Source organism: Sinocyclocheilus anshuiensis, unplaced genomic scaffold (genome assembly GCF_001515605.1).
Source record: "Sinocyclocheilus anshuiensis isolate Anshui unplaced genomic scaffold, SAMN03320099.WGS_v1.1 scaffold481, whole genome shotgun sequence".
Taxonomy (NCBI): domain Eukaryota; kingdom Metazoa; phylum Chordata; class Actinopteri; order Cypriniformes; family Cyprinidae; genus Sinocyclocheilus; species Sinocyclocheilus anshuiensis.
In genome coordinates, this window is record NW_015539907.1 from 2,058,824 (window position 1) to 2,071,770 (window position 12,947).

Sequence of the window (12,947 nt, forward strand, 5' to 3'; positions counted from 1 at the left end):
TATAAAACATACATTTCATAATAAATAATCCAACAATTAAAAATAAAACATACACTACTTTTCAAAAGTTTGGGGTTGGAATTTGTTTTTGATAGTAATGTTATTATAATGTAAAATAATGTAAAATAACTGTTTCCAGTTTAAAATATAATTTATTCCTCTGATGGTTGATTATTCAGCAGTCATTACTCCAGTTTTCAGTGTCACATGACACTTCAGAGATCAGCTGATGATACACGGGACAACTTTTTGAGCAATGTTGCCGGGGAACGGGCAACCAGGTGAGACACAGGGCCCACGACCAATCTAAAGTATCCAGATAGAAATTTGTTACCCATTCTCAACGGGAAAGTGCACAAGCAACATTGCTCAAAAAAAGTTGCCCAGCAAAATTGCTCAAAAAGATGCCCCGTGTATCATCAGCCTAAGGGGTCGTTTACACAACACAGTTTTCAACTAAAATTGGAAAACTTTTTATGCATTTTGGACGTTAATTTACAGGACAACAACATTTTGGGGGCCTGAAATATGCATAAACATTATTGCCTCCATGTAAAATACATTTTAGAACATTTGATTTGATTTGAGAAAATTCAAGTCTTTTACTCTGAGATAAATTAATTCTGCATGACAAAGTTGCAGTATTTTGGGGTTTGTGGGTTATGGCAGCTTGTTTTAATTATGAAAGCCCTCTTGTGCCCTTCTCTAATATGCTGTTTACAGGGGGCTGTGTGAGAGAGGAGATCAAATCAAGTGCAGACTGTGAACTGTAGTGGCTGAGGAGGCGGCTATCGACTCTTATCTTAATTGGACCCATTAAAGCCTTTCTGGTTCAGCAGGCAGTCTGGATCTAGTCTGAGTACTGAGGGGGAGATATCTGAGAGATGGTACCTACTCAGGCACAAAACTCAACTAACCCTGTCTTTGTGAGAAATGATGGAGAGTTTTTCTGACAGCGGGAAATGATATTGAGTCCATGCTCCCCTGCAGACCTGGCTAGCGTCTCAAAGGGGTTATCTTTATTCTGAAACAACTCTGATGATATAACTGTTTTGAAGAGAAATTAAAAGTCCTGGTGTGGAACTGAGTCAGAACGATTATTACTTTGCAGAAGCAGTGAATGTAGCTATTAATGAACTGGCCCAAACTCTATGGCCACTGCCCAATATTGAATTCTGTTCCAAAATCTAGCAAACTACCTTTTCTATACATAGCTTCCTAACCAAAATGAAATCTCAAAAGTGGCCAGTTTGGAACCGATTTTCAAAGGCAGCAATTCCAAGCATAATTCCTTCTCATATGAAGCACCTAGAAACTCACTCACAAATGATTTCAATAGAGTTACCATTGCTAAGCTAACATACATTGGGTGAAATATTTTTATTACATATATATTATGTTAGAATAGTCATAGTTGGGGTGATTTGGGTCAAATTTACCTGAATTAAATTTATTTAGGCATACTTAGATATTTTGCAGGCCTTGTACACCATCTTATATTGATTTTGGAGCTTTTACATACAGTGCATTAAAAGACTGTCAATCTTTTTTTTCTTCTTTTTTTACATTTTGGCAATATTAGAAGGATAACAGGAGGCGAGAAAGGAAAGAAGCAGCATAATCCTGTGTAATTTTTCTAGATTGGACCTGACTATGTTTTTACAGGAAATTGAAAGAGTGTGTCCACTTCTGTGGAATGTGTGGAATGTGTGAAATGGAGTTGGGGGTTTTACCAGAGAGATGGGTGTCTTTTGGGTGGGTGGTCTGCCTCCTCCATACTTGTTTGAACAGCACCACACCCCGTACCACATTTCTCAGCTTTCCCCACAGGAAGTATCCCCCTCTGGTGGAGGAAGGCCATGTGCTCTCCAGAACGGCCTGGGGAGAGAAGAATAGCACAGTGAGACACACACACACTCACATAGAGATTAACTAAATAATTCTACAGTGCAATGCCTCTCATTATCTTAAGTAGATTGTGTTCTCTCTGAAGGACTAGCTGTAATTACTCTGATAGAATTGGAACAACACTCAGCTGCCCGGACTTATGTCTCTGTGAGTGTGTCCTCTTGGTATTTTGGGACGTCTTGCAAAGCACACACAAAAAAAAAGGTCCCCGGGGAGATGATTGCTAGTCTAAGCTTTTGTCTAATGATAACAGGCATGAGAAATAGTCACATGCCAAATGCGCTGCCAGCTCAAGGCTCTTGAGCATCAGCATAACACACCTACATAGGATAAATTGGTTTTCTCTCTGCTTTTGAAGAAGTAATTTTACAAAAATAAATTACACAAATATGTCATCGGTCACCTTTTTATGAAATCTAAAGTGGCTCCAAAATGTATTTGCATACTTAAAATATACACTTAAAATATATTGATGTCATTTAATTAGATAACATAATGTCAAACCAGGTGGCATTTACAAACCAATTATGTCAGAGCAGCGGTTGGGTTGGGACTCATAAATGGGTTGCAGATCAGTCCTGATTCTGTCTGTTCTAGTTAGTAGGCTAGTAGGAAAAAATGCTAAAAGCAAAACTGCAACTAACCACATAATTGTGCAGTTTATATGGAAGTTTGAATGCAAAATAAATATGCTTATTAACTTATAAAATTAGGAGAAAACAACATCTTATATCTTTTGTCGTCGATGCTGTTTTCATTTCAGCGCAAATTAATGTCACTTTTGTAAAATATAATAAAATCAGATGATGCGACACTGTTTGCATGACATTTTCTCATCCTCAAAAACCAGCAAAACACCAAAAAGAAAAGGAAGTACCACCCAGACAATATTAAAAACAGGTGCACTTATGAGGACAAACATGCCATTTTGATATTTAATTTTAGAATACATTTCATAAATGTAGAATTTTTTTTTAAAGGTCACTGCATGTATTTGAACAAGAAATAGCAATAAAATTCAGACATTTTGTATCACGTGGTCTATCACAAACCCAAAAGTATGTATCAGCACAGATAATATATGTATATTTATTTAGTATTATTTAGATTGCAATGTGTCCCTATGTCACACAAAAGAAAACTATGCTCACCCTGTTGTAGTATCCATAGGTAATAGCATTAGGCTGCACTCCGGCTTTCTTCATTTCAAAAAGAACCCGGACAGCAAGAACAGGCTGCCCATACTGCCCACACAGCTGCATCAGGACCCGGTAACACACCTCCATTGAAGCAGAAACGAACTATTACTTACAAAACCACAACACCGGTGGAAATTTCCACTGTCTAGGTGCAGCACAAACTGTACTGGCAAAACCAATCAATGGAGACTGTTAGGCGATTCTACCTCATCAGGGGGCTGCAACTTTTTGTCCTGCATGTTTCTCAGCACGTCGTAAGCAGTATGCAGCGCCCGCACCTTGGAGTGGCAGGCGCTGACATACGCGGGCAGGCAGATGAACCACAGGCCGTGACAATGCCTGAGCAGACACTTGGACCACATCTGTGGGATGGAGGAGTACATCTTAGCCATCCTCTGGGCTGATTTGATCTCCTACAAAGGGAGGATCAGAGAGAGAGTATGGGGCATTAGAGAGGAGGGGGTGAGATTTGACAAGCGGCATCATGGGGGGTGATTTGGATGAGATTTCTGTTTGAAATTCCAACCTGTTGGGAACGCCTGAAAATGGCAGCTGGGCTGATGGGACTGATATGTCTCACAGCTGATGTTGCTTTGGAGACTCTGGGACCATCCTGAAGCTCACAGAGTTGGGCATTCAGTACCGGAAACCCACTGTAGCTGCAAGACATCAAGAGTGCATGTTAAGCTTGTACTTGATTGTTATTGTCAAGTCACGTCAAAGTTTATTTATCAAAAGCACAATGCTACAGCAAGCAGCACTAACTACGGGCAATCGATGTAGTTTCTGCAGCTTTAGAGAAGATTATTATATAGATAGGATTGCAGATTTTAATAGTTACAAATAATATATAATATTAAAGTTTTTTGTTTTTGTTTGATTTTTAACACCATACCAGCTTCTGTGGCTATTTTTATGATGTAAACTATACTTAAAAAGAAAAAAATTCAGAGTAGAAATATTACAATTCAATAAAATATGTTTATATAATAGAAAATAAATTCACAAAATGCATAACAAAAATAATAGAAAATCTGTCAAATTGTTTTTTTTTAAATATGAATAGCATGCCACATAAGGACAAACTTGGGCTTCAAATAATAATAATAAAAAAAATCGATATATGGGATATGGGACAATGTTAATCTTTAATGTCAAGACACCCCATTGCCCATTGTAACAAAATAATACCAAATCCCGAAATAACAGATCCACTTAATATTATCACATGCTCTCTGAGGAGTGTGCATACTGCTTTAGTGAGAGTTTCTGTAGACACACGATCCGTAGAGGGGTTTACTCTACATGCTGCACCCTGGGAAGGTTTAGAAGGGGATTATGCCATTGCTACAATGCCATCTGTGGTGTGGCATACTGTTTATGTGCACAGTGTTGTAGTGTGCATGGGAGTTTGTGTGCCAGAAGCGTCTGTTGTACCTATAAACCATCGGTGGCTCTTCTCCTTCTGGAAGTGCTGGCAGCTCTGGAGGGGTGATGTAGACCGTGTGCTCGCTGCGGTGGGATTTGTCAAGTTCAATAAGCCTTGTGTCTTCTGGCTTATCGCTGTCCACCTAGAGTAAAAACACACTTAATGAGATACAGACTGTGTTCTGTTTCCACTAGAACACATAGTACAGGCAATGATCCATGACTGAGAAAAGATCAGGTTTAGTTAAGAGGACATATGTTTGCCAACACTGGTCCCTGAATAAAAAGAGGAAAGTAAAATGTCGAAAGAGGAACCGGAGAGAATATTTTTAGCAACTGGAAGGCTTAAAAAAGCCTTATCACTTGCTAACTTACTCAGTACTACTATATAGTCAAATAGACTCATCACATGTCAATGCAGAGCTACATTTTGGTCAGAATTGGGAACTGAATCTTGAACCAGACACACACACTGCCATACAACCATGCCAAGGGATTTTCCACTGTCTGGACATGCTGCAGTTTGCCAAGTGCAGATGATCTGATCTCAGATCAGATGGAGCACTGGTTTTAGTGTAAATGACCCTGATAATCTCCCACATCGCTGCGTCCGACTGATCTCACATCTGTACCAAGAAGCTCTGATCCTCCTAGTTTTCATCCAATCCTCCCCATCTGCCACAGACGCATTACAAGTGCACTGACCTGGACTTAACGCTTAATGTTGTATTGCTTGAGGGGCGCGAAACCGTCCCAGTGCAATTTATAGGCTAGACAAGGCTTGGAGGAGCCACTGTGCATTTAGCCTTCAGACAAAGTCTGTCTACAAGCCCTGCAAATGGGCCACAAATGCATCATAAAGCCTATGCCACTGTAATACACTGGCTAACAAATAAAGCATTACTTTATATCTATTGATAGAGGGAAAATCAGTTTAAGTATCTGTAAAGCCCTGAAGCTCACAGAGTTGGGCATTCAGTACCGGAAACCCACTGTAGCTGCAAGACATCAAGAGTGCATGTTAAGCTTGTACTTGATTGTTATTGTCAAGTCACGTCAAAGTTTATTTATCAAAAGCACAATGCTACAGCAAGCAGCACTAACTACGGGCAATCGATGTAGTTTCTGCAGCTTTAGAGAAGATTATTATATAGATAGGATTGCAGATTTTAATAGTTACAAATAATATATAATATTAAAGTTTTTTGTTTTTGTTTGATTTTTAACACCATACCAGCTTCTGTGGCTATTTTTATGATGTAAACTATACTTAAAAAGAAAAAAATTCAGAGTAGAAATATTACAATTCAATAAAATATGTTTATATAATAGAAAATAAATTCACAAAATGCATAACAAAAATAATAGAAAATCTGTCAAATTGTTTTTTTTTAAATATGAATAGCATGCCACATAAGGACAAACTTGGGCTTCAAATAATAATAATAAAAAAAATCGATATATGGGATATGGGACAATGTTAATCTTTAATGTCAAGACACCCCATTGCCCATTGTAACAAAATAATACCAAATCCCGAAATAACAGATCCACTTAATATTATCACATGCTCTCTGAGGAGTGTGCATACTGCTTTAGTGAGAGTTTCTGTAGACACACGATCCGTAGAGGGGTTTACTCTACATGCTGCACCCTGGGAAGGTTTAGAAGGGGATTATGCCATTGCTACAATGCCATCTGTGGTGTGGCATACTGTTTATGTGCACAGTGTTGTAGTGTGCATGGGAGTTTGTGTGCCAGAAGCGTCTGTTGTACCTATAAACCATCGGTGGCTCTTCTCCTTCTGGAAGTGCTGGCAGCTCTGGAGGGGTGATGTAGACCGTGTGCTCGCTGCGGTGGGATTTGTCAAGTTCAATAAGCCTTGTGTCTTCTGGCTTATCGCTGTCCACCTAGAGTAAAAACACACTTAATGAGATACAGACTGTGTTCTGTTTCCACTAGAACACATAGTACAGGCAATGATCCATGACTGAGAAAAGATCAGGTTTAGTTAAGAGGACATATGTTTGCCAACACTGGTCCCTGAATAAAAAGAGGAAAGTAAAATGTCGAAAGAGGAACCGGAGAGAATATTTTTAGCAACTGGAAGGCTTAAAAAAGCCTTATCACTTGCTAACTTACTCAGTACTACTATATAGTCAAATAGACTCATCACATGTCAATGCAGAGCTACATTTTGGTCAGAATTGGGAACTGAATCTTGAACCAGACACACACACTGCCATACAACCATGCCAAGGGATTTTCCACTGTCTGGACATGCTGCAGTTTGCCAAGTGCAGATGATCTGATCTCAGATCAGATGGAGCACTGGTTTTAGTGTAAATGACCCTGATAATCTCCCACATCGCTGCGTCCGACTGATCTCACATCTGTACCAAGAAGCTCTGATCCTCCTAGTTTTCATCCAATCCTCCCCATCTGCCACAGACGCATTACAAGTGCACTGACCTGGACTTAACGCTTAATGTTGTATTGCTTGAGGGGCGCGAAACCGTCCCAGTGCAATTTATAGGCTAGACAAGGCTTGGAGGAGCCACTGTGCATTTAGCCTTCAGACAAAGTCTGTCTACAAGCCCTGCAAATGGGCCACAAATGCATCATAAAGCCTATGCCACTGTAATACACTGGCTAACAAATAAAGCATTACTTTATATCTATTGATAGAGGGAAAATCAGTTTAAGTATCTGTAAAGCATTCTCAGCAAAAGGGTTTTGGATCATATTGTTACAAAATTATTAGACAGACAATAAGAGCAACAGAACAGAATCAAGCTCTTGCTGGACTTGCCAAATGAGTTTCCCTAAGAAGGTTTTAGATCAATCAGTGGCTCTTTTTACCAGAGAAAAACAGCATTGATTACTGTGGCATCAATTGGAGCTCTCTGTAATGCACCAGGATGCCAAAAGGCACTTTCCATGAATACGGTACTAAAGTCCATTTTCAACAAGAAGTCAGTGAAAGCAGGTGCCTAACCTTTAGAAAATGCTGAAAAAATGTCTACCTCAGGGGGTCAAAGTAAATTCAATATATATTAGTGCTGTCAAACGGTTAAACGTGATTAATCACATCCAAAATAAAAGGTTTTGTTTACATAGTATATCTGTGTGTACTGTGTATATTTATTATGTATATATAAATACACACACATGTATATATATATATGCTTAGTCAATATGCTACCTCAGGAGGTGAAAGTGCTGTATTAGCTATTAGCTTTTATTGGAATCCTGATTAGTTTTTTTGTGTTTTTAAAATGTTTCTTATTTTTAATATAAATCTATATATAAATAAACAAATAATGTACAGTCAGCCATTCTTTAATAAACCATCATCAGGGCAATGTAGATTGGATTCAGTTTTTTACACAGCTTACCAAGTAAATACATAAATGGATGTTGATTTGAGCTGAAATTAGTTTATTGTGTGAGGAAAGAGAGCAATAGTATAAATCTAGCAGTGTAGGAGATTTGTTGCCAGGGACAACAGTGTAATAAAGAGTTTAAAAATAGTTTTAATAATATTCCACTGCAGAACACTACAATTGTTCAATTACAATCAAGTATTCGAGTGAGCCGTGTAATAATTATACACAATGCTGCAGAATACGTTCAAATGTTCACTGTATTCAACATTGAGAGTTTTGAACACAGAGGCAGCTCAAGATCAAAAGTTTTACAGATACTCAGAAAGATGGTTGCATATTACTAAATTCTGATGAACTTTAAAATTGGTTCATTGGATCATTGAGGTGTCACACTATAACCAAATGCTTTCAGGCTACAGCAGTACATGGTTTGTCCTTTACCTCCCTGGTTCCTTTATAAATGTCCTCTGTGAACACAACCCACAAACCCATGTCAGTTTAAATCAACTCAAACTGTCATTTTCATTACCACCACAGTGCTAAAGAACTGTCCTCCAAGGTCCTCGCATAAGGGAAGGACAGGCCAGAGCAGGACAAGTGTGACTTTCACTGATGGCAGCATAATTGAAAGTGTAAGACAAAGAGCTGCACATTCATCTTTACTAGCACACTACAGCCTTGTGAGGAGGACAGGTGAGAGATGACTCCTGCTCCTATAAACAAGAATAAATCGTGCTCCTGTTGAGACAGATATAAATGTACTACAAAGGCACAAAACAACCATCCGGAAATATATTTGTCTGCACTTTAAAAAGGAGACAACATGCAGCGGTTCGCTGAAGATACAGCTTCAGATCCATGTGCAGTCTGGATCATACCGAGAAAGGGCACAAGAGTTGCGAATATAAGAAAATGCAAAGTGGCGTAAGGCACAGAAAAATTAATTATGCATGCAGGATCTCAGAGGTTCTGCAGAGACTCTGATCTAAACAGAAATGTTTTTAATTATGAAGGCAGCAAACAAAGCCAAGATTCATAATACCAGCTATGAATCACCACACCCATGGTGGAACCACAAAACAAAACAGGTCATGTCTGTCAGCTGAGGTCAAAAGACTAGGGTGAGGTTTTTTTTTCTTCCTTAAACAGTCCTAATGACAGTCCTAATGTTTTTAGATATTATTAATATAAATAAAGTAAAATAAAATAGTTCTCAGAACCACTAAAAGTCATTTTTGTAATCAAGGTGAAGTACAGTACTCTAGTGACTGTTTTCAGCTTTGCAATACATCAGAAGTGAAAAGACACTGAATTAAGCAACTTACCTTCCCCCCTTTCTCCGTACCGAATAACTTTCCAAGCAAGCAAGTAAAGAGAAAAGTTTAAAGAGAAAAGAGAAAAGGAAGTAGTGAGAAAAGCAAAAAAAATAGGATAGGTGTCAGGGATTCATCACAGTCACTTCAGTCACCATCCAGGATAATTACCCGATCACAGTCACCTGAGTTCTGATCCTGTTTAGATGAAACACCAGAAAGAAGAAAAGAACAAACGAGAGAACAATGCTCACAGAAAATTAATAACCTGACATAAGTAAGCCCAAGAGATCACAACAGCACAGCTATTAACGACAACATTTCCCCTTACTGTTCTCACAAATCTTGCCGTGTACACTTCCTTGAACTCTTTGTATTTTTCACATGCTCTTTGCTAAGAGCCTGGAGTGTAGTTTAAAATGGTAACTCTTCATGAGCTTTGTAGAAGCAGTTTATATTGAATCTAATTAGAGGCGGCTGTATTCTGGATAAAGGCATGAGATGTATTTCTTAGCGGGAAATAAATATGTATATGTTTCATACCTTGTCAACACAGTCATCAAAGAAAGCAAGGCTTGCATCCTTATCGCTGACAAAAGAGCACTCTTCGATGAAACGAATGAACATTTGAGTCTTGGTCATGAGGGAGTAAAACTTTTGATGGGATCGATCACGACTCTTCAAAAAGCCTGCAAAAAAAGCCATATTGAAAGTCAAGGACATCAAGCGGAGAGTCAGAGAGGTGCCATTACAATAAAAAAAGTGATTGCATTCCTTATTTGATTACTATAATTCACCGCCACAGTTGTCCGTTGCGATTTAACATTTAATCAGTCAAATTTAAGAGGGCGTGGCATGAATTACGTGTTATTCACTAGACTGTCGTCATTGAGAAAGCCGTAGAGTGTACACAGTGTGAAAGATGCAACAGATTCTAACTCAGGGATTACATAAGAGGCTGCAGATGTGTTCTCAGACATTCTATTAATCATTGTAGTTTGTTGGACCTGTCAGGCATGTCTAATTTCCAATGGGGCTTTATCAAAATCGCCACAATAATTTCAAGCCTGATTTAAGCCAGACTCAACAGGCACAGGGCCAGATTTGAGCATTCTGAGCAGCTGCTGAGCTTCAGCATTCCACTAATGTATCACAGTGAACTCACTGCATGTGGTTGGGTCAAAACAAGATTTTAATGCATTGTTTTTTCCGTTTTAACGCTGATGAAGCAACTCTATTACAGCTGTTGCTGACGTTCACAAACAACCTGATACATCGGGACAGGAGAAAGAGGATTCAAGCATCATGTCCATCTTGGCTGTTTACCTTGCGAATCAAAGAGTGAACTGGCGTCAGTTGCTTTTTCAGATGGAGCCTGTGTGATGGGCAACAGGTATGAACGGTAGCCTTTCAAGATGGCCGCCATGAAGCGCAGGAAAGCCTCCTGGATCTCCAGCTCCAAGGTTTCCAGACTTTTCCCACCACTGCCAGGTTCCCGCTCACTCATGAAGGCCTCCATCTGTCCTTCCTCACGGCTCATCTGATAACCTGTGGAAGATTGATACTTAAATTACTATTTTTAAACTACCATTCAAAAGTTTTGAGTCAGTAAGATTTTATTTATTTACATTTTAAAATGTTAAAACAACACATTTAAATTGTAGTCATATTTACCATAATTATTGTTTTTACTGTATTCTTGATCAAATAAATTCAGCCGTAGAATATTACACTACATTTTTCAATGGTAGAGTACAAGGCAACTTTCATACAAAAGGAGAAATGTACTGATAATGTCTAGGTTATACATGTAGCATATCTCAGTAATGAAGATATAGTAGGCTCAATTTGAGATATGGGTGCGGTACATAAGCTCCTTTCACGTCACTTCAGAAAGGTCAGCAAAAAGATCATAGGCTATGTCTGTTATTAAACATCCACATCAACGGACACATAATGTTCTCAATAAAACATATGGGAACACAGTCACTTAGCGCAGAAAGATACATAATTTTTATTACAGTTTACCTATAAATAACCTCACTCTTTAGGCCCAATTCTATGAGTTGGTACATTCCATACAGGACATTTTCGAGAACCAAAAACACATTGAATAATTGAGTTCAAAATCTGGTTCAAAGACTGAAGCATCAATCAGCTCTCATGTATCAGATAGTATCCCAGCACTCTAAAAAAAGACTTGTGCCTTACTTCGCCTCTATCCAGCCAATTGCCCTCATCTCTAAATCTCATCACATCTCAAGGATGATTGGTTTTGCGCTTACTCGGTCAAGCATTCATAAAACATTGTTAGGTAATAAAAATGATACTGTCAGAGCCCAAAAGGACAGTAGAAGGCCAATAAGAATGGCACTTTCTGTGCAGTGAAGTGAACCAATATTGCCTTGAAAAGTACAGAAGATAAGTGAAATGTTTTTTTTTTGACACCACAGTGACCCGCACTCACTAACCGTCATCCAGTTGCTGGTGGAGACTGCTGAGGGTGTTGATCAGATGTTTACAGGCTTTTCTTGGCAGGATCTTCCAGGTCAGGGATCTGTGCTCTTCTTTGCTGAAATAGGCCACACGTTTATCATTTGAGAGGGTAAACAGCGAAGGGAGTCCATGCCCGTGAACAACATAACTGAGGGCTGCTTTATAGTTTCAATGTAGCTTTTACAAGGTCTGCAATCTTTAAGGTGAATACTGGCAAACAAACAACACAGGAGCATGTGTTCAACACATGGTGGTACTCAGGGTCCTATCTTTACTACAACATTCCTCACTGCTCATATATCTCCATCCTGATCTTTTAACCATCTGCATAAAGATAAAGAACGTTATTACTTGGAATTTCACTTGAACATTTTTTGCTATTGCTTAGAATTTCTTATGAACATAAACACTGTTCATATCTCAAAAGACACCAATCATCACCTACTCTGGGAAATTAGTGTTTATTTTGTGAATTCATGTGGTAAAAGATGACTTTATCTCAACAACATAGGTCAAAAAGGTCAGGAGAGGCTCTCATGGGAACTCAGAACTATGTAGAGGTAAAAAGGCCACTCACTGAGTTATAGTGTTGGTGTCCAGGTCCACACAGCTTATGTCCGTCGGTGGCTCATAGAGGTCAAAGTACCGTGAGTCAACCCCTACAATGAAAGGGCATGGAGCACTGAGCACATCTGCCAGGGCCAGCGGGCAGAGAGGAATGTATGGGCACGGCCAGTGGAAGGGAAAAATCATCTGTGGAACACGTAAAACAAGTTGACACAAGACACAGCCAAAAGTGGGACAACAAGCAAAAGGAACTGATACTGTAAGAATCTTAAAATAGAAATAGGAAAGGCATGAGTGAAAACGAATAGTCTTCCACTCACCGACACCAGGGCCTCGGTAACGCTGGTAAGAACAGCTGGACGTAAGGAGTGAACTAGGATCTTATGTTCAGTCACAGCCAACACCAGCAGAGTCGCTGCATTTTTTGGGCCGAGGTTCAACAGCAGTGTAGAGAGTCTTCCGCCACTGTGGGCAGAGAAAATAGGCGTGTAAACTACACGTACTCACTAAAAATAAAACCAAACCAAAAAAAAAAACACAACAAAAACATACCACAACAAAGCATAGCATAGCATAGCATAGCAAAGCAAAGCAAAACAAAACAAAACAAAACAAAACAAAACAAAACAAAACAAAACAAACCAAAA

At 39.0% G+C, this 12,947-nt stretch overlaps 1 protein-coding gene across 1 annotated transcript in view; it reads right to left on the reverse strand.

Moving 5' to 3' along the window:
• The window catches only part of LOC107686292 (C-myc promoter-binding protein-like), a 37,771-nt gene that overhangs the window by 12,015 nt on the left and 12,809 nt on the right, over positions 1-12,947 (reverse strand). The window contains 11 exon segments of the mRNA XM_016483231.1: positions 1,734-1,878; positions 3,060-3,188; positions 3,314-3,520; positions 3,634-3,766; positions 6,312-6,445; positions 9,250-9,276; positions 9,781-9,926; positions 10,564-10,785; positions 11,709-11,809; positions 12,311-12,486; positions 12,621-12,793. Coding sequence (XP_016338717.1) covers positions 1,734-1,878; positions 3,060-3,188; positions 3,314-3,520; positions 3,634-3,766; positions 6,312-6,445; positions 9,250-9,276; positions 9,781-9,926; positions 10,564-10,785; positions 11,709-11,809; positions 12,311-12,486; positions 12,621-12,793 — 1,593 coding nt within the window.